Here is a 27,500-nt window from a genome sequence, read left to right on the forward strand (position 1 = left end):
CTTGGAAACAAAACCTTCACAGAGCCAGACACAGGGTTAGGGGATCCTCAAGGTCACGCCCCACTTTGATGGTACATCATAGTCTAAAGTTTCTATACCCCTGGACCATGTTGATATACAATATGTAGAGAATTACATATCAGAAATCTATCACCTTGTTTCTGTGGCCTTTCACTGTGGATGAGTAGTGTGAGGCAACAGTCCAGAACATACCTTTTTAGCTAGAATTATTGATATCCATATATTTTCTATCTTGACTTAGAAATCATCTTTATATGTTTTCTTCCAGAAGCCCAACCTTAGTAAAAAATATACCTACCAGTTTAGGCTACGGAGCAGCTCTTAATGCCAGTTTGCAGGTAAGAGCATCAAATGCACTTTTTTCCTTTATCCTTGCATTTGAATATTTTGCCTTTGTTTGTTTGCTTCTTTTGCATGCTTTGTATTTAGATGGGATTGTGATTGTTCTTAAGAGTTGGTTTATCATCCAAGTAAGTTGTAGAACCTAGTACTGTAGAAAGCACTGGTTCTAATTCAAGCTACTTTTGATGTGAAGAAGCAAGAAGGACACCCTGTGGCAAAATCTGGAACACTCGGTTTTCCTGCAAATGCTAGATTGATAGAAGCTTTTGCAAATGCATGTGGCTATGCATTAATATTTATCCAGGCTGTCATAAATGATTTCACATCATAGTGTTGGGGAACATGGTGCTTGTGGCAAAAACTTTAAAGTTTAATTATAATATATAATTTTTATGCAGAGGAGGCAAATGTCAGGACTTCTTTATTTTGAGCTAAGTCCTGGTCATTTTTAAAAAGCAGAGCAACTGCTTATATGTTGAGGTTTTTCACGACATGTGAGAATACAGCATTTCATTATGTGGAAGGCTGAAACATGAGTGAAAAAGTTTGCTGGGTGAGCTTCTGTTTACATTTTCGCATCACACTTAATTTTCTTGATATCTCTGCCACAAGTGGCCAGTTAGGAGTCTTTGTCCTTCCCATGCGTTTTATTTAAATACTTCTAAAACCCCACATCGGGATCCAAACCCATTAAAAAAAGATACATGTTTAAAAAAATATTTTAAAGGGCAGTTCCAAAGTTGTATTACACCTTCTTTGTTTCACTAGGCTGCCTTGGCAGAGAGCAGTTTGCCTTTGCTTAGTAACCCGGGACTGATCAATAACGCATCCAGTGGCCTTCTGCAGGCCGTCCATGAAGACCTCAATGGCTCCCTGGATCACATTGACAGCAACGGGAACAGCAGTCCAGGCTGCTCGCCGCAGCCGCACATGTAAGTGGGTTAGCAGACCCCGCTAGGTGAGGGCCTGTTCACGCGTGCTTCTAGATTCAGTAGTCTTCCGAAGTTGCTGGTGGTATATAAGTACAAAATACAATTGTAAGTAGAGTTCAATTGCCCCATGTTCATGATATGAAAAAGTGTATCGAAATCAGTTTTAATGCATCTTTTAGATTCTCTCCAATGTCCCATAATTATTATACTAGCAGTCCTCTGCAAATTTTTAGCACTACGAGCATTCTCTTGGGGGTACAGCAGAGTCTAAGATGAGTCTACGTCTTATGGGTCATTATCACAGTTTGGTTTGTATGGGGCAATAAAAATATTCATGATGGAATAAGTTGTCGTAATTTTTACTACTATTACAGGTCTCTAAACCATTTATGAACTGTAGTCAGGATATTGCCCGTTTTTATAAACCGTAAAATGCAAAGTTTAACTGTTAGCCACAGTTTACATAGAAGCTAGTAAAGTGTAACTTTTTGCCTGTCTTATAAATCAGTGTAATTACATATTCAACTTTAATTACTGGTGCGTCTGTATTGGCAAGGTTTATATGTTATATTTTATGCAAGACTACGATTCCTATTAATATTTAGCAGCTAACTATATCATTAATTACTCTAAAATCTTTCCCCTACCATCTTTTTAATGGAGCTAAGAGAGTAGATGTATTAAAAATTGATGTATTGTGGATTTCAGAAATGTGTATGACACTTTAAAAAATGCCTGGCCTTATTCAATAGGCCAAGCATATCAGTTTCTTATTTACTAAAAAGTATTGACCTTGGTAGAACTTAGAATTCAGGGATAAAAATTATAATCTGAATAATGAAGTGTATATACCATCCAGTTGTTAGGATGAGCCAACACTTACGTCCATACTTCCAGGAGTTAAACATCATATACTTCTAAATTTCCAGTTATTGAGGTAAGAATAGTACTTTCTCTCATTTTTATATTTTCTTCCCCATTTCTGCATTAAATATCTAGTCAAAGACCCAAATGAGAAATGTGGCCTTTATAAATGCCTATATCCATTTGATGTTTCCTAGGATATTATTTTTGTTGACTTTTTAAACATCTTATTCTATTTGACATATTAATGTCTTTAAGATCATGAGCTTAATTGCTTTATAGCACTTTTACTCTATCACCTTTGCAAAAAGCACACTGTGAACATTAATGTGTTTTATCAGGTTCCAAACCATTACTTTTTCAAAATGGAAAAATTTGTCTTTTCGAAGTGTCTTTAGATGTATTAAATAATACAAAAGAAGTAATAAAACTTGAAGTAGAAAGAACATGAATATATGCTCTTGAGAGTAGGAGTACTCTAAAACAAGGAAAGTGAGCCATCAGACAAAAGTTCCCATACCTCTGCTTTATCCTATCAGCCAGGCAGAGGGTAGCTGGAGGCCTTTTACTTTTAGTAGTTCTCCTGAGTATGCTGGTACTCGTTCTCTGTATAAAATGCTAAAACATTAAAACTTTAAAGAGCAAACAAGAGTTAGATCCTGTTTTCCCCCTTTTAAAAAAGACCGATTTCAGAGAAATGAAAGACGTTTATAATGAAAGTGTTTAAGCTGCTGATATAACTCCCCGTGTTAATATGTAGTGGGTAGTGGTGGCCCGTGTACCATACAGAAAGGATATGTAAAGAAGTGTTTTCTTAAGTGTAAACATCCAGTGATAAGAATAATAAGATAAAAATTAATGATTCAGTCAAATAGTTGGTTAAACACTTTATTTTAAAACCTGAAATAGTAATTGGGCTTAGCTGTGGCATTGCTAGGTTAGTTGTATTTTTTTCTTTTGGCAATTGCTATTTTAGACTCTTCATTTTGTTATTTAGTTCAGTTTAATTGTGAAATATCTCAGCAAAAAATAGGATGTATAAAATAATATATACAACTTATAGATTTAGTGTCTGATGTACTGCCGCTATGGGTATATAAACCTAAAATGACCATAGTGAATTTAGTGTATGCTTTCTGCCAATATGAATTAGTGCATGTGAAAAATACTTAGGTGTGTTTTCCATAGAGGGATTTAAGGAAAGCTTCTCTTGCCCGTTGGAAGTAGATTTCAGAAAAGAAAAAATCTGAAGAAGACCAAATCTGATTTTTTCCTAATTTCTATAAATTATAATCAAAATTTTAACTATCTTGCAAGAAATACTGAGCTGTCATTCACTCTTTGACTCTGTTTCTTTTATCATTAACTGTTTGTATATTGGACATCAAATATTATTGATGGCATGTCACTTCAGTGTTCTATATCTTCATCTTTTTAGAGTTTTAATATGATTGTACTTAAAGAATGCTAAGCATTTTATGTACACTATGGGGCAAAGGAAAAATATTACCTGATTCTCTCAGTCAAAAGTTGACTACATATAACTAAAGTACTTTTTGAAAATTTAACAGAAGTGAAAGAATCATTAGAGAATGTTTCCATTGCTTACTTCTGCACCCTGAAGTGAAGCCATGGTACTTGTTGTTATTTTGGAAGGGAGTAGTTATACTGATGAAATTGTGAATAAGAAGCAGAAGGGCCTGCTGCTTTCAGTATATGGGCTCTAGTGACAGATTGTAGGGGTTCCAATCCCAGATTTAGCATTTAATACCTGAGTAGAATTCATTTCTTTCCTCAATTTTCTCACTGAAAAAGTAACTAATAATAATACCTAACTCATAGGATCCTTTCAATTGAAATGAGTGCCTAGAAGATAATAATTCCTCCCCATATACTCCACACAGTTACTAGCTTATATTACATCTTGTAATACCTTATTGTTACTCTAAATGACATTAAAGATGATATTAAGATATTTCACATTTTAATGCATTTTTAAGGTAGTCCATACATGTGTGTTTAGTTTCCTTGACCATCCCTTTCCTTTCGCTCTTACCCCCTCTTATAATTCATGAAGTAAGCCAATCCAAAAAGGAAACAATAAGAGAAAGAACTTTATGGTAGTAAGCAGGTTACTCAGAATCAGCAGGATAAGAGATTTTTGAGAAAAAAAGAAAAGATGTTATTTGAGGTTATAGATAATGAACAGTTCAGATGAATAATACTGACCCATAAAGGAACTCATGATATATGCCTAGAAAACTTTGACTATTAGGTTTGACAGGAATTTAAAGTACAAAAAGGAAAACAGAATTTAGAATATATGAAGTGGTGGTTAGTAGACTATTGAGTGTCGTAAATATCAAGCTGTGGTCTTTGTTTGAGTCAGTATGGAGGCTATTCACGTCATGAGCTTGAGTTTCACACTCAGCTGTGCTTTAGGAAGAGTAATCTGGAAGTGTGCTGAAGGAAACTCACACATGGTAGGATGTTCTGGAGTTGGGAGAGACTGAGAGCAGAAGATTAATTCATGCCGTAGGTAATACCTGACTTAAGTGCCAGCCTTAGAGTGGAGAGCAAGGAATCAATACAAAAAGTATTGAGGGGAAAAAACACCAAATACAACAACCCACTGAATGCTGGGGACAAATTAGGAAGAGGAAAATTAGGACAAGAGGAAAATTAGGAAAAGTCATAGCAACTTTGGAAGCTCACAAGGAAAACTAGACGTTATAAAGAGGACAGGCTCAAGAGGGAAAATGATGTGTTCAGTGTTTTACTTGTTGAATCCAAGAACCCAAGTGTCCTTCTATTCAGGAAACTGAACGTTTATTGTTTGTTTTGTCCCAAATGGTAAAATCAAAATCCCAATGGTAACACAGTAGAATATAGAATAGAAGTATTCTCCTGGGATTGGTAGAGATGTTTTGAAGCTTTAGAAGAGAGGAATAGTTATAGGTTACTACTTCTTATATTATTTTAAGAGAACAGGAGATGTCAAATTATCATCCACACGCTGCAGTTTTTTGTTTTTTTTTTTTTAATATTTTATTTCTAGGAGAGAGAGAGAGAGACAGCATGAGCAGGGGAGGGTCAGAGAGAGAGGGAGATATGACTCTGAAATAGGCTCCAGGCTTTGAGCTGGCAGTCAGCACACAGCCCGACGCGGGGCTCGAACCCACGAACCGCAAGATCATGACCTAAGTGAAAGTCAGACGCTTAACTGACTAAGCCACCCCGGCACCCCTATACTCTGCAGTTTGATGCTCCATATTTAATACTTTCTCTTCATTCCAAGGTTTACCCTTAGAATGCCCTGAATGAAGGCTTTTGCCAATTTAGTGCATTCATTTTGCATTGACTACTTGACTTCACTACTTTCTGCCTTTTCCTTTTTTGGTTCTTCATCCTCTTTCCCTTACCTAAATTCTGCCATCTCTTAAGAGCCTAGTCCTATTTTACCAGGACATTTTCCTGAGTAAGGGTGCTGTCAGGACCTACACTTTGCTCCACACTTTTGAAGAGCTTACTCCACATACCATTTTCTGTACTAACAGAGCTTGTGTGTGAACATGTGCACATTCAAGCCTACCGCGTGCTCACCTTGCAGATAGCCTCAGCTGAAGGACAGATACTATGTTCTGGATGTATTGTACTATATGAAACCTCTGACAGGCTAAACCATACAAAGTAAGCATTTGGTAATTGTATGATGATGATTTTGAAGAATCACATGGACGACACGTTTTGGTGAAATGGTTTGACTTCACAATGTAATCCCTACAAGAGGAAAAGCCAGGATTCTCTTAGAACCCTGAGGACAAAGGAAGAACAAGGGATTTTTAGGAAGGAGGAAGGATAACTAAATGTAACGTTTGTCTTTATGAGGGCGTTCAGACATTTTTCTAAATGTTGGTAGAGTATGCTCGTGAAGTTTTATTTTTAATTTTAATTATTTAGTTTATATGTATTTTCTAACTGTTCAAATTTATCTGAATAGTAAGTAGCAGGCCCCTTCACCTCATTCGTGATTATCCTCTCAGATCTTGTTAAATTTTATTTATCTTGTTGAAGGTGAATTAAAAAAGAAAAAAAGTACTGAAATTAATGCATTATTAATCAGATCGAATGTTCAAGGGGATTTTAGCAAAAAGTAGGAAAGGTTAAAGCCAGGTAGAATAATATAGATCCTACATAATAAGTTTTTAAATTTTATTTGACTCTTTTCAGTCAAATAGATTTTTAAAATCTGTATTTTCTACTGCTGTCATCAGAGTTTTAGAGTCATCATGATCTGAACAAATGTAAAGAATACTTTCCTGGGGCTCCTGAGTGGCTCAGTCAGTTAAGCTTCCAACTTCGGCACAGGTCATGATCTTATAATTCGGTTCATGAGTTTGAGCCCCTCATCAGGCTCTATCCTGACATCTCAGAGTCTGGAGTCTGCTTCAGATTCTGTGTCTCCCTCTCTCTCTGCACCTCTCTGGCTCATGCTCTGTCTCTCTCTGTCTCTCAAAAATAAACGTAAAAAAAAGAAAAAGAATACTTCCCCTAAGAGTCTAGCTGTGTATCATTACAATTTTAGAATACTCTTCCCTTTTGCACCTCATGCCAGTATTTTCCGCTTACTGACTTCTCAGAGTTCTATAGAATATGGATAAAATTAATTTAGATTCTTGTTTTATATCAATGTTTCCCTCTTAAAAAGGCTACTCACAGAGGATTGACGCTGTGTTCAAGTGGAAATAATTTGAATTTACTCACTTCTCCCATGAGTTAGACATAACTGAATGAAAAGATCAGAAAACATTTGGAGCAGAGCTGGAAGGTAAACTCATACTGGTAGAATCAATCCATTCCTGTCTCCTTCCAAACTTGAAGCAAAAAGTGAAGTTTATTGATATACCTATCATATTTAGTTCAACTTGGTTCTTTTTCTTTAAAACTAATCAGTTGTTTCTTCTCGCTCTCAATAAATTGGTTCAGCTTTGCTTTTTTTCTCTTTTGAAACATGTTAAATGAGATTCCTATTTTTATATTTTCAAATTTTGTTTCTAGAGATCAAAATCAATGTTCTTCCTGGACTGGTTTAGTATTGAGGCCTTTACACACAAAGCCTTCCATTGTCATGGCGTTCCCCTTTCTGATTATTAGAGCCTCCTACTGTTGAGTTTTCAGATCATTTCTTACATGTCATTCCTGAATCCTCTTAGCCTCTATGTCATTTCAAAGTTCTACTTGCTAATATTCTACACTAGTTGCAGGTGATTATTATTTTCTCCCTCTTATTAAAGCAAATATTTGAAGTTTGAGAGTTAATGATCTTCCATATAGAGTCAGAATGTTAATATGGTTCATATAAGACTAGAAAATATATGTACTGTCCTTAGAAGCCAAAACTTTAGAGTAATGAAATCAAAAGCTGAGGCATCACATAAAAGGAGTCATGTAGTAGTATTTCAGGACTGCAATAGGGATCACATTAACCTTTTTGATTTACATGTTGAACACATATCCTACATGCCTCAGAACTTTCTATACAACATTCTCTGCTTCTTGAGAACCTCACTTCTTGTATCATTCCAAAGATAAACTTCAGCCTCTCCTAGAAATTATATCTTGCAACCAAAGATCACTAAAAAGGACCTCAAGATTTCCATTTTGTGAAACAGTATTGAAAATCTAATATAAATCATGAGTTGTCATGGAATATTATAAAGATATTCATGTATATAATATTGCCTTGCTTCCTTCTATGCCAGTTGGCTGCCTTAAAATTTAAATTGCACTTTGTAGGTACATGCAGAATTTGCAGACCCTACACCTTTAGTTGGTGACATTTTATATAAAATCCCTAAAGACCTTAGATCTCTCTGTGGGCAAAAGCATTTAAAATTAAAGTGGCTCCATATTTCAGAGAAAAGCAGCTGAAAGGGACTGACAAGTTGAGCAAGTAGAATGCTCCCTCTCATTGTTTTCATGCCTGTTAAGCCCATGCTATTTTTGCTGATATTTTGGATCATTAAGAGCATTTTGAAGCTCTAAACATAAAAGCTTTTTATTTATTTTTTTGCTTTACAGATGTTTTTGCAGATTTTCTAATTCACAACTTTCAGTCACCTTTAATTTTTTTGGGGGGTCCTAACATTTCTGAGCCTCATAATTTTCATTCTGACTTAATTCCATTTTTATTTAATCTCTAAACTTTTCATTAACTTTGCTAGTTAGCTTTGAGATCTCTTTCCAAAGTGATTGTACAGAACTTATGATTATTCCAGCTCTTTATCATCTCATCTTTTTTTTTTAAGTGCTATAAGTGTGGTTCAGTGGCTGCTGTTCCTTTTTACATTATTCCAGTCCCCATATGTGGCACTTACAACTCATTCTAGTTCCTCTTAATAAAAAGATCCTCCCAGAGGTACAGAGCCTTCAGCTAAAAGGTGTTATCTCCCTACCGTGCCAATTGTGGGAATTTGTGGGTTCCTATAGGGTTTTGAAGGATTTTTATAGAACTATACAGATGATATCTGACATCCATGGCTTGAATCCCCACCATTTAGGCAAAGTGTGTCGGAAAACTTTTAGCTGACAGTATTGTAGCTTACTGCTTCTATTTCATATCTAAAGAAGATACCTTGTTAGAAGGAACATCTTCATTTGCACTAACACTAGTTGAGCCTTAGAAATTTCCTTTCTCTAAGGGTCAAAATGTCATTGACTGCATTGTTAGAAAAGGAATATTGCTATGCTGTATTAATTTCTTCCTGCTTCTACTACCAGGGTAAAATGAAGGTTTTAATATGCCTGTATGGTATTTTAATAACTTCAGCTTTTGACATAGGGTTTGGAAAGTGGATGTATATTTGGTGACTATAGGTATTTTATGACCAAAGATATTTATTACATAAAGTCAGCTGTCATTTCAGAATTACTTAATGTGAAGTCACTTTCCATGATGAAAAATTATATTTTAATATATGTTAAATTTATATGTAGTTTACTTTATCAGAATTTAAAATTGATTATTAACATAAGTACCACAATATACTAAAATATTTTGGCACCAAAAACTACAGTTTAAAACTTTATCTCAGGATTTCTATATTCCATAAGCAGTTTCCGTCATTAGGACAGAATTAAATAATTCGTGTAAGCAATGATGATCAAATAGTTTAATATAACTAGTGGAAACTAAGGTTCTTTTGTTTTTTCAACATTATCTTAATCTTTGAAGACTAAAAATGGAGTAATATCATCAAAACATTTAAAAGTCAGAAGTAACAGTGGTCATTGCTCATGCTATGTTACCTTACTATAGAAAAATTTGCATTTGCAACATTAAATTTAAGATCCCTTTCATTGGGACACCTGGTGGCTCACCCTGTTGAGCTTCCAACTTTTGATTTCAGCTCAGGACATGGTCTCACAGTTCATGAGACTGAGCCTCATGTTGGGCTCCACACTGTCAGCACAGAGCCTGCTTGGGATTCTCTCTCTCTCTGTCCATCCTTTGCCTGTTCTCTCTCTCTCTCTTCCAAAAATAAATAAATGAACATTAAAAAAAGATTCCTTTTGTTAATTAGCAGATCAAAAAAGGACATAATATACTAGATTTAGAGTAAGAGGTAAATATTCCCTATTTTTATCTCATGTTTGGAACTAACAGAGCATAACTTAGCATAGTCCAGGAGAAAACTGAGCATTGAGTCAGCACTACAATTTAATTTGAGCAAAGGAATAGTTTCAGCAGAGCAGCCAGTCTCACAGATTAGAGAGACCTAATGACATGAACTATATGTAATCCTGGTAGACAGCAATCTCTGTAGAGATAACCAGGAGAGAGCTTCAAGAGCCAGCAGTGGATGGACAGCATCCCATCAGGCAATGTGGCAAAAGGAAATAGACTGTAGTCCAGAAAAAAATGGGTGAGCCACGTCGGCGGGTGGGGGAAGCGGGGGAGCGTAGGAGGGAATAGCCACAGCCACAGGGCCCAATTATAGGACTTTGAGGGCAAAGTCCTCAAGTCTTCCAGAACCCAAGTTATCAAAGAGGGAATTAGAGAGGAACAGGCATATACATTTTGTGTACCCTTATTCCCACCCTGACATTTTTCATTGAAACTCCATCCAAGAAACAAGGCAAACACATTTCTTGGATGAATGGTTCAAAGGAGCTCTGGAGCAGCCTGAAAGCTCACTTAATGGCTGAGTATCAAGATGTAATTTAGACTTTCTTTAATTTCACTGGCCAAAAGATCAGAAATATAAAGATTCTTAGATCCGTAGCTGGATGTTTCTTGAAGGCTTCCATTTATGAGACACAAAATTGAATAGACCAATTATATCTCAACATGCAACTAGTTTTAATTCTGAGATTGGGCAAAATCTGTCTGTACTTATCAAGAATCAAAGTAATTACAACTGTATTTTCATCTTATTGCAGCTGTTTGGGTCACATCTATTACTTTTGTAAATCAAATAGAATGATAAATCATAATGAATTTTGTTGTTATTTTTTTTTTTTTTAAGAGCACTGCAGCAAAACTATCTGAAATCATTTGGGAGTGAGCCTTCAAATCATATAAAATCCAATTCCTTTAAACAATGTTGCATAAATTTAAATAAATTTCAATATAATACTGAAGGTAAGGGCAAGAAATCTTAAATTTTGATATACATATATATGCATATAATTTATAAAATTATGTTTTATTAACCTTAATCCACCTTTTTGTTATATTTCTTAGAACTTCTATTGACTTTAAATGGAACTTTGGAACTCCATCTTGGGGTCAGATCCACTGGGATGTAGGATAGAATTATCAACTCCACCCTTAAGACCGGCAGTGTGTCTTAAAAAAGAAACTTACTACAGTCATCTGGAAACAATATTCCGTTGCAATCAAACAATGGATGGCTGTGATTTTTAGATGACAGATTAAAGGAGATATAAGATTCATTAACTATATTAGGATTAAATTTGTATTCTGACCTTAAAATGAAAAGTTAAAACTAATTTGTCAGCTTATTTTTAGCCAAGGCAAAAAAGGTATAGGAAATTTAGCAGGGCATTTTCTAATTATATTCTGAATAACACAAATAATATATAGTATATATGGACTGAGGAATCATTTGTTCACTCCAGTTGTTCTGTCTCACTCTTAATGGTTGTACTTCCTCTTCTGGGAGGAAGAATATTTTTCTTTTCATCAAGAGACATTATCTGTTGAAATGGGATAATAACGGGAATAGTAGTTCCAAGTACTGTTCTAATGGCAGCTATGTGCAAACTCATTCAAATCAAAACAAAGATAACTCAGACAATAGTGATAAATGCTATTTTAATTTACAGAAGAGAAAATCTTGAAAAATGATAAACTGGAAAAAATTGAACTATACTAGTAAATATCTCTTTTATAATTTCTCTAATAAATTAATAGCTAATTTATCAGGTCTAGAGGCTTTAAATATATGGTCTTCTTATTGACTTTTGTAAATAGGAGAATTAAATATTTCTCTGATGGGTGTTTAATTTAGAAAATAAAATTCATATTTTGGCAGAAGGAGGATTATTATATCAAAAGAATAAAACTTAAGTAAAATTAAATAATTTCTTAGTGACAATGTAATAACTTTAGTTGTTCACTCACATTAGCCTAAGATCATCTCTCATTTTAAAAAATACTAAGAAGGGCACCTGCGCGGCTCAGTCAGTTAAACATCCAACTCTTGATTTGGGCTCAGGTCCTGATCTCATGGTTTGTGGGTTCTGTGAGCTGACAGTACAGGGTCTGCTTGGGGTCCTCTCTCTTCCCTCTCTCCCTCTGCCCCTCCCTCACTTGATCTCTTTCTCAAAATAAATAAATAAATAAAGTACTAAGAAAATATTTCCTTTTAAAATCAAACTTTTCCTTTTAAAACTTTAGTTTCATTTATTAACTTATTTCTTTGATATTGTTAAACTAAAATACTTCCTACACTACATATTACTCTAAAAGTTACAAATGTCTAAGAAACACAAATTGTTTCTCATTTCAACCTGACTTTATATAAATGGAAATAAACTTGCAACTTTTATAAATCTACCCTTAAATTCCAAATATAATTATATCATTTATACTAGAAGGAAATGAGTAAAATTGAATTTCTATAATCTCCATTTTTCATATGCTTTCTAAATGTACATAAATTATTTCACTAGTTTTCCTGTAAAACTTTCTTCTATGGGGAAAAGAAGACTTTTTAAAAATTATTTGATGTGATTGCAGCTTCTAAGATATCAGTTGATAGAAGTTAGCTACTGAAAAATAACAAACAAAACCAAATATTGAGTCTCATGAAACTAAATCTCTGCATCTTAATAAAGGATTGTATTTATGTTTTGGAATTTATTTTACATCTTTAAAACAACAATATTTATATAGCAAGCATGAAGGTCACACAATTAGCAAATTAGAACTAATTGAATCAATTTTTTAAAATATATAAAATTGAGAGTTAAAGTGCTAATCTTACACTTTGAATTTTTTATATAATGCTTGCATACTAGTAGTTATCATTATTTGTCCTACAGTTCTTTTTTAATTATTTTTACAAATAGTTTATTGTCAAGTTTATTGTCAACTTTCCATTTCCATATAACACCCAGTGCTCATCCCCATAAGTGCCTTCTCCATGCCCATCTCCCCCTCCCCAATTGTTCTACGGTTCTAGGCCGAGAACTAAATATAGACATTGTAGAGAATTAACAGAAAATCCCATCTTATCCAGATATTTCCTTTCATATTGAAATATTTTGATTTTGGGGCACCTAGATGTCTTGGTTGGTTGAGCATCCAGCTCTTGATTTTGGCTCAGGTCATGATCTTACCATCATGAGATCGAGCCCCGCATCAGGCTCTGCACTGGGCATGGAGCCTGCTTAAGATTTTCTTTCTCCCACTTGCTCTGCCCCTGCCCTTGCTAGCATGTGCTGTGCACTCTCTCTCTTTAAAAAAAAGAAAAAAGAAAAGAAAGAAAGAAAGAAGACAAAAGAAAAATTTTGATTTTTTTTTTGAAAGAGTGAAAACCTTTACAAATCAATAGACAGTATATTAGCCGATAGCAATACCAGTGTACTCTGCTATTTTGTAATGTTGTTAATCAACAATTAGGACATAATGATAAATAAGAGATAAAGAATTTGTATGACTATATATATTTTCTGTTGGAGTTAACCAGTGTATACCATAAGTTAAAGGTATCCAAACTAAATAAGTTAAGTAGAAGCAATGCATGGTTTAAGGACTATACATATTTTAATATATGCAGTATGTTTCTCAAAGTACTGGAAATATAAGTTAATTTTACTGGATAAATATTGCTATATTGGATCAAATAAAATCAACTTACATAGTAAAATTGAAGGATTAGGGCCCTGACACTATTTCTGAGAGTAGTTTTTGAAGATTATCTCAGGAGTAACATTTTTTTTTTTTGTAGTAATGACTCAAAGTTACTGATAGACGCATGTTTTATCCTTCATGCTAGGATAGGGGGAAAGGTTAAAAATATTCTTACTGGATTTTTAAAGATGTATTATACCTCTTCATATAAAAGGTTCATTATTCTTTTCAGTAGGTACACTGTATGAAATATATTATAATTCTTCTGAAATAACTAGGATTATCTGAAGAAAGGGTACAAAGAAATCTCCTATAATCATTAAACACAAAAACAATTTTAATCTAGTATTACATTTAGTTCTGACTTACAAATGTGTGATAAAAGTAACTTTCCATTTCCTAAAGTTGCCCATTTTGTAGATATTAGCCATTAACTGTAATTTTTTCAAAGCATTTGTTGACGTCTACCATAATACTTAAGACTTAAAATTTTCCCAACAAGTGCCTCCCCTTAGGATGGACACTGGGTTCTACTTCTGAAGTCAAGACTACATTGTATGTTAAGTAACTTGAGAATCAAAAAGAAAAAAATAAAGTGAGAAAGCAAGCAAGCAAGATAGAAAATAAACTAAAAAACTATATAGAAAACAACTAATGATGCATGCTGTTAACAAATAACTAGCATTCCCTTTACATGATCAGATAACCTGGTTTTAGATCAGCATTGAAAATTCCTGATTTTTTGATTGAATGACCAACAATGTATCAAATACTACCATATGTTTGGTCCAAAAATAAATAAATAAATAAAAAAGGACTTAAAATATTATCATTAGCTTCCTGGTTTTAGTAAATATTGTATTTCTAAAAGCCTCAATCAAATTTACATTGTGCCACTGAGTTTCTTATAAATAATGACACTATATAAATACTTTAATCGTTACATTTGATATAATTGTTAAATAAGGACACACTGTTGTGATTATACAGTCTAACATCTGTGGACTTAAGTATATTTGAAACGTTTCAGTTAAAGAGAACTTTATTCAGAGTACATTCTTTTTCTTAAAAACAAACAAATGAACAACAACAACAAAAAAAAACAACATGACCAGTTTTTCAGACCTTTTACTTAGTCTTGAATAAGAAGAAAATAAAAACAATTTACATTCCTTTAGGGAATATACCACATGACCACGATCTAAAACGATAAACCTCCCTCATTATTATAGGCCAACTCTAACATTTCTTCTGCCTTTCCTTGGTGCCTTGATTACTTATAAATTTCACAACTAAAGAAGCAACACATTTGTTTAGGCAGTGAATTATTCTATTAATATAGTTAGGCCTCTGTTTGTGTTTTGGTATATACCATTATTGAGGATGGTCTGTAAAACCGAGTGAAATTAGAGTATAAAAATCAACTGCTGCTTGGCATTTCCTTCTACTGGAGGCTTGACCTGTTGAACATCACAGAGATAAGTTTCATTCATTTGATTGAATAAACATTGAATGAGCAACTATCATGTGCAACACACTGTGCTGGATACTGGCAGATGATGTATATCTACAAAGAGCTAAAACTCTGATAAAGGGATGGATACATGCATAGATAGTGAGAGAGACCAAGTAAAAGAATGAAGACAGGTACCAGCCTAATTGTAAATTCAAAGACTTAAATGCAGGCACATAGAATCAGAAAAAGCTTTGTGGGAGCTGTAGCTTTGAGTTAGGCTTAACGTGAAGTAAATTTTTAGGGTGAACTTTATGAAATTATTGCTATTTGAAAGATTTTGCTTACAAAAATAGCAATCATAATTTTCAACCTAATATTAAGCAGAGACGAGGTAAGAGAAGATAGGTGCAAAGACTTTAAGGATGACAACAAAGGGGACTATTCTTCAGAGAAAGGTAATAATACCTTTGCCTTGTTGTAGGCGATCAGCCTAGAGAAGAATGGCTGCAGAGTGGGATTAGAGAGATTGGGAGCCCTATTTTAGAGTTCATTAACCTCCAAGCTGATGATAGGGTTGGGGGGCATTTTAAAAATTCACCAATTGTTTGGAGATTCTTAGCCAGACCCTCATGGTTATATGTTACCTACTTTTATTTAATTTTTTAATTTATTTCTGAGAGAGAGACCCCATGAGCAGAGGAGTGTCAGAGAGAGAGGGAGATACAGAATCTGAAACAGCCTCCAGGCTCTGAGCTGGCTGTCAGCACAGAGCCCAACGCAGGGCTCGAACCCATGGACCATGAGATCATGACCTGAGCCGAAGTCGGACACTTAACTGACTGAGCCACTCAGGCGCCCCTGTTCCCTACTTTTAAAAAGGCTTACTTTTTTTTCTTTTTTTGTTACTCATCTCCAGAAATACTAGATTTTTTGGATTTAAGAAAGTTGCCACACTTTATGCACTTTCCCTTCGATATTCAGTTTTAAAATACATTTGTAAAGTTTTATTTAAATTCAACACAGTTAATATACAGTGTAATATTAGTTTCAGGTGTATAATTTAGTGATTTGGCACTTCCATTCAATACCCGGTGCTCATATCGAGTGCTCTCCTTAATCCCTGTCACCCATCCCCCTCACCCACTTCCCTGCTGATAAACCTCAGTTCTCTGTAGTTAAGACTCTTGGTTTCTTGATTTGCCTCTCTTTCTCTCTCTTTTCCCCTTTGTTCATTTGTTTTGTTTCTTAAATTCCACATACAAGTGAAATCATATGGTACTTGTCTTTGACTGACTTATTTCACTTAGCATAATACTCTCTAGCTCCATCCAGGTCCTTGGAAATGTCAAGATTTCATTCTTTTTGATGGCTGAGTAAAATTTCATTGTACGTATATACCACTTCTTCATCCATTCACCTGTTGATGGACACTTGGGCTGTTTCCATAATTTGGCTATTGTAGATAATACTGCTTATAAACATCTGGTGCATGTATCCTTTCAAGTCTATATTTTTGTGTCCTTTGGGTAAATACCTGGTAGTGCAGTTGCTGGATCTTAGGATAGTTCTATTTTTCACTTTCTGAGGAACCTCCATACTGTTTTCTAGAGTGGTTACACCAGTTTGCATTCCCACCAAGAAAGCAAGAGGGTTCCCCTTCCTCCACATCCTCGCCAACACCTGTTGTTTCTTGTGTTGTTAATTTTAGCCATTCTGACAGATGTGAGGGTGATATCACATTGTAGTTTTGATTTTTATTTCCCTGATGATCAGTGATGATGAGCATCTTTTCATGGGTCTCTTGGCTAGCTGGGTGTCTTCTTTGGAAAAATGTCTATTCATGTCTTCTGCCCATTTTTAAATTGGATTATTCATTTTTTTGGGTGTAGAGGTTTGTAAGTTCTTTATATATTTTGGATACTAACCTTTTATCATATATGTCATTTGCAAGTATCTTCTACCTTTCTGAAGATTGCCTTTTAGTTTTGTTGATTATTTCCTTCCCTGTGAAGAAGCTTTTTATTTTAGGTCTTTAAAATAACATAAGAAGGGACACCTGGATGGCTTAGCCACTAGGGTGGCTCACAGTTCCTGAGTTCAGAGCATGGAGCCTGCTTCACATTCTGTGCCTCTCTCTTTTGGCCTCTTTCCCGCTTGTGCTGTCTCTCTCTCTCTCTCTCTCAAAATAAATAAATAAATAAATAAATAAATAAATAAATAAATAAATAAATATGCATACATTAAAATATACATAAAATGACATAAGAACACAGAGTAAAGATTAAAAATAAATAAAATGTCTATATATTGAGTATCAGTAGCCTTTATGAGTTTTTGTGGTCATTGCTGCTACTGACTGACATCTTAGTCACAAAGAGGACTATGGAGATTCATTTGCAATATCTTCCCACCTCCCCCTTTCTAATATATCCAAGCTTTCTGGGATGTACCTCTCCTCTTCCTTGAGCAATTAAAACAGCAAATATAAAGATTCATCAAAATTATATATGAGTTATAAACAGTCATCACCTCTTTAACTTCTAGAATTTTCTTTTAAACTTGAGATAGCGAGCACACACATGCTGGGGAGGGGCAGAGAGAGAGAGGAAGAGAGAGAATCCCAAGCAGATTCCATCCACACTGACAGTGGGGAGCCTGATCCAGGGCTCCAGCTCACGAACCGTGAGATCATGACCTGAGCCAAAGTCAGACACTTAACCGACTGAGCCACCCAGGTGCCCCAAACATTTAGAATTTTGGACATAGATTTAGGTCCTTCTAGCTCCATGGTAGAGCATATGAGGAGACTATTTCACAAACATGTAAATTTAGGAGCAATAGATGCAATACCTTTTTACTCCATGGCCTACATCCTAAATTTTTCACTTCTATCCACTGTTCCTAATACCTCCACCTTAGTCCTAGTCATCATTACCTTGTTACACTGTTTTAGTGGTGTTCTATCTGCTAACTTTCCCTCCAGTGTCCTACACTCAGTGTAAACTTTGCAAGTTAATCCTCCAAAACTCTTCTATCTTTTCACTGCCGGGCTCAGAAACCATCAATAGTCCTTCAGCTGGCAGAGAATAAATTTTAAACTCCATAAAATGCAACTCAAGGGCCCTTCACCATCTGACCTTGCTCTGCTTTCTAACATATTTCTTAATTACCAACCCTCCTTTCTCCATGGCCTCTGCACACTCTCAGGTTTCCCACAACACATTTAAGGTTATTCATTTTCCCCATTTCCACTCAGAAGGCCCTTTCCATTGTCCCTCCATTATGAACATTTTCACATATTTCAGAGCCTACCTGAAGTGACACCTCCTTCTCTCATAAAGTACTCACTGATTGCATTGCCAGGATTTACCTCCCCTCTTTCCTAACACTTTGTCAACTGTGATATTGATCACCTTCTGCCTGGAATCAGAGTTACTTTTGTATACATCGTACTTCCTGCTACATTGGAGACTATGAAAACAGGAACTACTGTTCATATCAGCATCTAGCCCAGTGGTTTGCACATAAAGTCTATTGAATTTTTTTCACTTTTAACAAGAAGTAACTTTTATCCTTCTAGAAGTACTTCCATTTCATTTACGGACTTTGTACCTCTCTGTCAGGGAATAATAGCAGATTTTATATCTCTCAATCACTAAATACTTTCTCTCCATTTATCCGAAGAAATTCCAAATAGCATTCTAATTCTCCCAAATACAAGTTATATTAAATTAGGAGGTGGGTATGCCTTCTTTAAACGTAAATCACTGCTTTTCTCTAGGAAATAGGAGGCAGTGGATAAACAGAATAGCTGAATTTAGAATCTTCTATTTGGGGGCATCTGGGTGGCTCAGTTGGTTAAGCATTTGACTTTGGCTCAGGTCATGATCTCTCAGTTCATGGGTTCGATCCCAATGTCGAATTCTGTGCTGACATCTCAGAGCCTGGAGCCTGCTTTGGATTCTGTGTCTCCCTTTCTCTCTGCCTATCCCTCACTCACACTCTGTCTCTTCCTCAAAAATAAATAAACATTAAAAAAAGAAATCTTCTGTTTGGGGGCACCTGGGTGGCTCAGTCGAGCCCAGTGTTGGGCTTGGCACTGACAGTGCAGAGCTTGCTGGGTATTCTCTCCTTCCCTCTCTCTCTTCCCCTCCCCCACTCACTCTCTCTCAAAAATAAATAAAAATACATGTTTTTAAAAAAGAAACTATTTCATGGAAAGAAAAGTTTTTGGCCCCTGGGTAGCTCAGTTGTTTAAGTGTCCAATTTCGGCTCAGGTCATAATCTCACAGTTTGGGGGTTCAAGCCCCACATTGGGCTCTGTGCTGACAACTAGCTCAGAGCCTGGAGCCTACTTTGGATTCTGTGTCTCCCTCTCTCTCTGATCCTCCCCTATTCACGCTGTCTCTCTCTCTCAGAAATAAATTAAAAAAAACATTAATTTTTTTAAAAAAGAAAAGTTTTTAAACCATTCACGATGAATTTGTGGATTCTAGTTTCAAAGAATATCCCTTATTTACCAAATGGATCATTTGTTTTGAAGTCAAAGATGAACTTGCTTCCAAATCCACCTAAAGAAATATACCGTATTTATCAGGTTAAGAACTACTACAGTGACTGTCAAATGTGTTTACCTTCTATCTGTGTCCTCCTGTGCCCAAGGTTTGTACTCATACGTCTGTAGTAATACAGATGCCTGGCTTGAGTTAGGTGCCCACTAAATAAATAAATGGCTGGCAAAATCATCCAATCCAGACTTCGTAGACTCCTGCCTTAAGATATGTTAAAAATAATTATCCTTTATTCAAGTTTTCAGACAATAAAAAATCAGTGACTCTACCAATTTTAGTCTTTTTTTTTTTTTACTGTTAGATCGCTTTGTGCTTTTATTTTTATTTTTTTTTTTTACAAATAGTTTATTGTCAAATTAGTTTCCACATAACACTCAATGCTCATCCCCAAAGTGCCCTCCTCCATGCCCATCCCCCCTCCCCCCACATCCGTCAGTCCTCAGTTTTTGTCAGCATTCAAGAGTCTCTCATGGTTTGCCTCTCTCCTTTTCCCCCACCATTTCCACCCTTCTTCTCCCCCTTGTTCCTCCGTCAAGTTCCTCCTAATCCTCCTATACGTGCAAACATATGATATTTGTCCTTCTCTGCCTGACTTATTTCGCTCAGCATAACCCCCTCAAGGTCCATCCATGTTGCTACACATGGCCAGATTTCATTGTTTCTCATTGCCATGTAGTATTCCATGGTATAGATAAACCACATCTTCTTGATCCATTCATCTGTTGATGGACACTTAGGCTCTTTCCATGTTTTAGCTATTGTGGAGAGTGCTGCTATGAACATTGGGGTACATGTGCTCCTATGCCTCAGCATTTCTGTATCCCTTGGGTAAATTCCTAGCAGTGCTATTGCTGGGTCATAAGGGAGTTCTATTGTTAGTTTCCTGAGGAACCTCCACACTGTTTTCCAGAGGGGCTGTACCAGTTTACATTCCCACCAACAGTGTAGGAGGGTGCCCGTTTCTCCACATCCTCGCCAGCATCTAGAGTTCTCTGATTTGCTCATTTTAGCCACTCTGACTGGCGTGAGGTGGTATCTCAGTGTGGTTTTGATTTGTATTTCCCTGATGAGGAGGGATGCTGAGCATCGTTTCATGTGTCTGTTGGCCATCTGGATGTCCTCTTTGGAGAAGTGTCTGTTCATGTCTTCTGCCCATTTCTTCACTGGGTTGTTTGTTTTTCGGGCGTGTAGTTTGGTGAGTTCCTTATAGATTCTGGATATTAACCCTTTATCTGATATGTCATTTGCAACTATCTTTTCCCATTCCGTTGGTTGCCTATTAATTTTCTGGGTTGTTTCCTTGGCTGTGCAGAAGCTTTTAATCTTGATGAGGTCCCAACAGTTTATTTTTGCTCTTGATTCCCTTGCTTTTGGGGATGTGTCAAGTAAGAAGTTGCTGCGGTGGAGGTCAAGGAGGTTGTTTCCTGCTTTCTCCTCTAGGGTGTTGATAGTTTCCTGTCTCACGTTCAGGTCCTTTATCCATTTTGAGTTGATTTTTGTGCATGGTGTGAGAAAATGATCTAGTTTCATTCTTCTGCATGTTGCTGTCCAGTTCTCCCAACACCATCTGTTAAAAAGGCTGTCTTTTTTCCATTGGATATTCTTTCCTGCTTTGTCAAAGATCAGTTGGCTGTATACTTTTGGGTCCACTTCTGAGTTCTCAATTCTGTTCCATTGGTCTATGTGTCTGTTTTTGTGCCAATACCATACTGTCTTGAGGATGACAGCTTTGTAGTAGAGGCTGAAGTCTGGGATGGTGATACCTCCCGTTTTGGTTTTATTTTTCAGTATTACTTTGGCTATTCGGGGTCTTTTGTGGTTCCATACAAATTTTTGGATAGTTTGTTCTAGTTTTGAGAAGTATGCTGGTGCAATTTTGATTGGAATTGCATTGAATGTGTAGAGTGCTTTAGGTAGTAATGACATCTTAACTATATTTATTCTTCCTATCCATGAGCATGGAATGTTTTTCCATTTCTTTGTGTCTTCTTCAATTTCCTTCATAAGTTTTCTATAGTTTTCATCATACAGATCTCTTGTATCCTTGGTTAGGTTTATTCCGAGGTATTTTATGGTTTTTTGTGCAATTGTGAATGGGATCAGTTTCTTGATTTCTCTTTCTGTTGCTTCATTATTGGTGTATAAAAATGCAACCGATTTCTGTACGTTGATTTTGTACCCTGCAACTTGGCTGAATTCTTGGATCAGTTCTAGTAGGCTTCTGGTGGAGTCTGTCAGGTTTTCGATGTAGAGTATCATGTCATCTGCGAAGAGGGAAAGTTTGACTTCCTCTTTGCCAATTCTGATGCCTTTGATTTCCTTTTGTTGTCTGATGGCTGATGCTAGGACTTCCAGCACTATGTTAAACAACAGTGGTTCTACCAGTTTTAGTCTTTCTTTCATTATGTCCGTAAGTTTAAAAAAAAAAAAAAAGCTAAGTCTTCGATGTTTCAAATGTATATCATCTGTTTTGTTCCTGGAAACAACTGATTTTATTTGTTTGAAGTAGCTTCTGCTTTACTTATTATTAAAGTCTCTGTTAAGAACTGCAGTTTAATCTGTATAATACCTCAAATCATCCCTGAAGGAAGCAGTGCATAAATTTCAAATCAGTGGGAGAAAAAAATAGCATGATGAATATCCAAACCATCCTCAAACCCAGAAAGAATTATCACCAGGACAGTCAAGGATTTCTCCCTTTTGCCCATGTGAACTTCTTCTTACTTTATTGTCTTAAAAGAATTCCATTAAGAGTATACATGCATTGAGAATCTTCTTAGAGGCAAATAATCTTTCCCAGCGGTGAACCCCTCCCATCTCACTTAATCGTTCCTTCTCTTAGAACACTTATGGCGAGCAGTCTTGTAGTTATTTGGGTACATATTTCTTCCATCTTAGACTGCAGATTCTTTGATCGATATTTAAAGCCCCCACAGTCCCTTATATATAGGAAGTGCTCAATAAACTTTTGTTAAATTAATTATTGGCACTAAGAGATAATAGTTATATGTTATTGACTTTTCTTGTCAAAGTGAGATTGATGTTCTTTATATCATTACAGATACAGGGGACTTGGCATAAAACCCACCATAAAGTACTTTTTGGCAGAAAGAAATTTCCCTAACAAGGATATGTTTACTGCTCTATCTCTGAAAATTTCTACTTTTCAGTCAACTTTGAGTTAATCTATTTAAGGTTTCTTTAGCTAAACATGTACTATCAGACTCTATAAGCCTTAATGCACACAGCAAACGTGAGGAAGGCCTGGACCATTCAATGCATTCATGTTAATGATTTTAATGGCAAGCTGATGATGAGGCCTGGGATGGATGGCTGAGGAGAATAAGTATAGGAGGTCTGTGTACAGAGCCTTTCAATGATGGCCTCTCTGCTTTGAGATTTGCTTTCCTCAACTGATCTAAAAATGATCTGAGATATGACCTGGGCTTTTGGTTTAGTGTCTCAGTGCTCAGGAAATTATTAGTAAATAATTCTTTGGAATAATTACATTAATATGTTGTGTTGTTTTGTTCCCTTGATTTTATTACCTCAAATGTACTTTTAAGGAAAGGCAGCTGTTATTAGGATTACTTTCATAACCCAAATGCCTGGCATCTGGTATGTGGGACACATATATCATTTTTTTATGACTTTTCTGATATAGTAATAAAAATCTCACATTGGGAGAAGGGCTAAAATATTTTTGGAGCTAATTAAGCTCATACTGTATTTAAAATTAAGTCATGTATTTATACTGTATCTTCTCCCAAAAAATATTTAAGGTTGTAATTATATCATGATTGTATCTAACATTCATTGATCACTTATAGCCCAGGCACTGTTCCGAGTGGTTCATATATATAAAAAAAATCATTTAATCCTCCTAGCAACTGTATAAAGTGGGTGCTTTATTACTCCTCCTTTATGAGTAAAGAAAAGGAGCTATAGAGTAACTTCCCAGTCACACAGCTAGGACATAAGGAGCCAGGATTCAAACCCAAACATTTTATCCTCAGAGCCCACTATATTATTAACCACTTAACTATTGCTACATGACCAAAGGTTATAAATGAGGTGCCTAAACTATTTGGTATTACTTTATACTCTACTTATAAGTTAATCAAAATATCAAGTACATATCATTTATTGTATTAAGTTACACCCTAGTAATTAAGGCCTGTAAAATAATTTCATTGGAGAAGAGGATACAGAAGGGAGAATTGGTGAGCACGGAACAGAGAGGGTGTTTACTTAAAAGGATTTCTTTATCTTATTTGAATTGTCAGAAATGTTTCTATGGTGGAAGGGAGTATTTTCCCAAGAAAAATAATTATCCTACAGAGGTGTTAACACATGGTACCTCACAAGGGGCACCTGGGGTAGTTCAGTCGGTTAAGCACCCCACTCTGGATTTCAGCTCCGTTCATGATCCCACGATCATGGGATCAAGGCCCACGTCAGGCTCCTCTGTGTCCAAATAAATGAACAAACATTAAAAAAAAAAAAAGAAATGAACATTATAGAAACACCCACATTTCTTCCTGAAAAGGAAATAGCTGTAATGGAGACAAGAAGGAAAGACATTGCTAATGGCTGCAGAAGAGATTAATGTCCCATTTGTCCTACAGTCCACCAGAAGCATGTGGTTTCCCTGTGTCCGATTCCCTCCAGGTGTCATACGACAAACAGTGGAAGCATGGAGATCCAAAACTGAGCAACCTAATACGAATAGGCATAATCGTGACGGAATCTTATTTTTATTGAAAAGAATTCCCCCCACGTATAGGCATAGGTCCTATAACTTCCAAATAATCTTACTCTCAGAGATGCTTAACGTCTCTTGTTACTTTTTATTTCTTTCTTAGATATTGTGCTAGTAGCACTAAATGTTTTAAAAATTGAGTATTAATAATTACTAGCTTTGGTTTTAGTTTATTTTTAGTATGTTAGCGGTCTAATAACTGTAGCCTTAAGGGAAAATTTTATTTACGTCTTTCCCAGGTCTCATAACTTGTTCGTGAACTAATAGAAAGGATTCTAAGAATACTTACTTCCAGAGAGAAATTTTCTCTCTCTTTCTTTTTTTAAAGTAGGCTCCATCCCCAACGTGGGCTTGAAATCATGACCCTGAGATCAAGAGTTGCATGCTGTACAGATTGAGCCAGCCAGGCACCCTGAAATTTTCTTTTAGAATTAGTGCAAACGAGGGGCACCTGGGTGGCTCAGTCAGTTAAGCGTCCAGCTGCAGCTCAGGTCATGATCTCGTGGTTAATGAGTTTGAGCCCTACATCGGGCTCGCTGCCGTCAGCACAGAGCCTGCTTTGGATCCTCTGTCTCCCTCTTTTTTCCCTCTCCCCTATGTGCGCTCTCTGTCTCTCTCTCTCTCTCTCTCAATAATAAACATTTTAAAAACCTCTAGAATTAGTGCAAATGAAGCTCTTAGTGACTTGATGACACATCATTTATTAAGTCAACACATATTTACTAGGTGCTTCCTATATGCATAGCTCTCCTGATCTGTGAAGTTCATAGCCTACTTGGCAAGACTTGGTACAGCCACCACTAGAAAGAGTTAAGTTCAGTGTACCTAATTAAGGCAACATGCGATAGCAGGAATAACAGTTCCAAGAAACACTGAAGAGAACAGCATGTATACTAGTCCTGGCTTTACCTGTACTTACAACACTTGGAAAGTGACTTCTAATCTGTGCAATAGGAGCATTGAATAAAATTATGATAGGATTCAAAGTTCCTGTAGTTTTGAGCATCAGAATGATCAACCAAAAAAGAAGGGGCTAAGTAGGAGAGCAGTGCAAACTGGTCAAGTCAAACAGAGTCTTTAGAAGGAGATAAAAGTTGGTCCATAAATAGTAGACAGGATATGTGTGGGTAAGACACAGAGCTGAATGGAATTTGGGGTTCTGTGTAAACACAGAGGTTTGAAGAGGGCACATAGACTAAGTCAGCATATAAAGTCATTTGGAATAGCAAACTGAGCATGATGTTTCAAGGATGATGTTTGGCATCTGGAATAGAGGTTTTTATTCAAAACTTCTGTTGTTCAAAGGTCAGTTGAGTCCTGCCTATTGAGAATGGCTGAGAGTTTTTGGCTTAATCCTGTCTCATCCTGTGTCTCAGTTCAGACAGATTTTTTGTACAAGGCAGTGACATAATGAAATAACTAGCCCTTGCATACTAAAATTCTTCAAAAATGCAATGGAACATACCTTTATAGCTATTGTTTTTGAAAAATTATCTCTATGTGTGTGTGTTGTAAAAATGCATCCTGTTTGGGGCAACTGGGTGGCTCAGTCAGTTAAGTGTCCGACTTCAGCTCAGGTCATGATCTCACAGTCCATGAGTTCAAGCCCTGCATCGGGCACTGTGCTGACAGCTCGGAGCATGGAGCCCGCTTCAGATTCTGTGTCCCCCCCTCCCCAACCTCTCCCACTCAAGTTCTGTCTCTCAAAAATAAATAAATGTTAAAAAAAATTATAAATGCATCCTGTTTGATACTCCTCTTTATCCAGAACTTGAGACTTTCCCACAAGTTCTTTATTCAGTTAAAATCCAACCCAGAAAAGAAACCCAAAAGAATTGGTTACCATGATGTAGCAGCACTCCAGCTGAGGGACCAGTGAAAGTGCAGCAGGGAGTCAGGAAACTGAATCAGGGTAGGGTGACCACTTATGTCTTCTCAGAACCCTGAACGTTAAGACACACCAACTATATAAGAGGTCACATCATTAGCTAAAATATAGGGTGCCCAAAATAATATTAATTGACTTGGGGGTAATCCTATAGAACAGTGCTAGATATCTATGTATATCTTGCCAGCTATTAAGTATCTGTTTAGAAATATTCAGCCATTTAAGCTTAAAAGTTTGAATATTCATAGGTCGTTTATGAGGACCTAATTGGAAAAAGGTGCTATCATATTAACCTTAGGAGTTTATTCTAATTATTTCCAGTACATAGAGTTTAGCATTTACTAAAATGTTCTGAATCCCAGATTGAACCTGGAATATCTAAAATTATAAATTTGACTTATAGTGATTATTAAATCAAAACGTCATTTTTAATAAAAGTCATTAAATGGATATGAACTTTCACAAGTAATCTTATTAGAAGTTCTCATTTGTATATTTCAGACAGTACTTTGGGAATATTAACATTAGATTTAATATGTGTTTAAATTCTGGACATGTCTATGTGATACCATACTGACGAGTTGGTTTTTCAGTCATTTTACTCAAACTGTTGGCTAGTTCAATGAAACATTTATTTAAAGTAGTTGTTGAATTCAGTTGGTAGATTTTTTTAGTCAAAATAATTGGTTTTGTCTTTGAAATGATCCTCATAAACAGCTTTTATGATTTCAGGATAGTAAAATCCTGAAATCATTTATAGATGCACACACGCACACACACACACACACACACGAGCACATGCTTATACATAGATTCTCCATCACTGCCTCCATGGTGCACATTTTATGCACATGGACCAAATAATTTAGTCATCACATAAAAAAGTATCTGCAAATTAGTCGTATGTGTATATCAGAAGCCCTACTTTTCTAGTTTATTGGTTATTCATTAACAAATAACATTAGGTATTTCAGGGACTCCAGTTACTTACTAATATCTCATGCAGGGTCATAAATAATACCTTGGAGACTACAGTGGCCTCCTTACATCAGTAGTACCGTGCTTTGGATTTAACACAACTTTTTACACACAAAGTGTATGCACAGTAACATCAGTTTCATTAAATATCAATGACAAACTCTCTCCTTGGCTTTTTATTTGTATTGGCTACAATATAATTTCATGATTTACCCCACAGAGTGCAATAATGGTCTTATAATGGCCACTTCCTATAGTCTCTAACCTACCCCTAGGGAACAATCCATACTGAGAATTGAGAGA

The 27,500-nt window shown here is 35.9% G+C and overlaps 1 protein-coding gene across 8 annotated transcripts in view; it reads left to right on the forward strand.

Moving 5' to 3' along the window:
- FOXP2 (forkhead box P2) overlaps positions 1-27,500 on the forward strand; it is a 583,386-nt gene that overhangs the window by 549,982 nt on the left and 5,904 nt on the right. For all 8 annotated transcript variants that reach the window (XM_039250276.1, XM_039250275.1, XM_039250281.1 and 5 more), the window contains 2 exons: positions 290-359; positions 1,132-1,295. In XM_039250276.1, the coding sequence (XP_039106207.1) occupies positions 290-359; positions 1,132-1,295 (234 nt within the window). The remainder of the gene's footprint in view (positions 1-289; positions 360-1,131; positions 1,296-27,500) is intronic.

The sequence above is a fragment of the Hyaena hyaena genome, unplaced genomic scaffold (assembly GCF_003009895.1).
Source record: "Hyaena hyaena isolate Hyena2069 unplaced genomic scaffold, ASM300989v1 scaffold_365, whole genome shotgun sequence".
Lineage (NCBI taxonomy): Eukaryota > Metazoa > Chordata > Mammalia > Carnivora > Hyaenidae > Hyaena > Hyaena hyaena.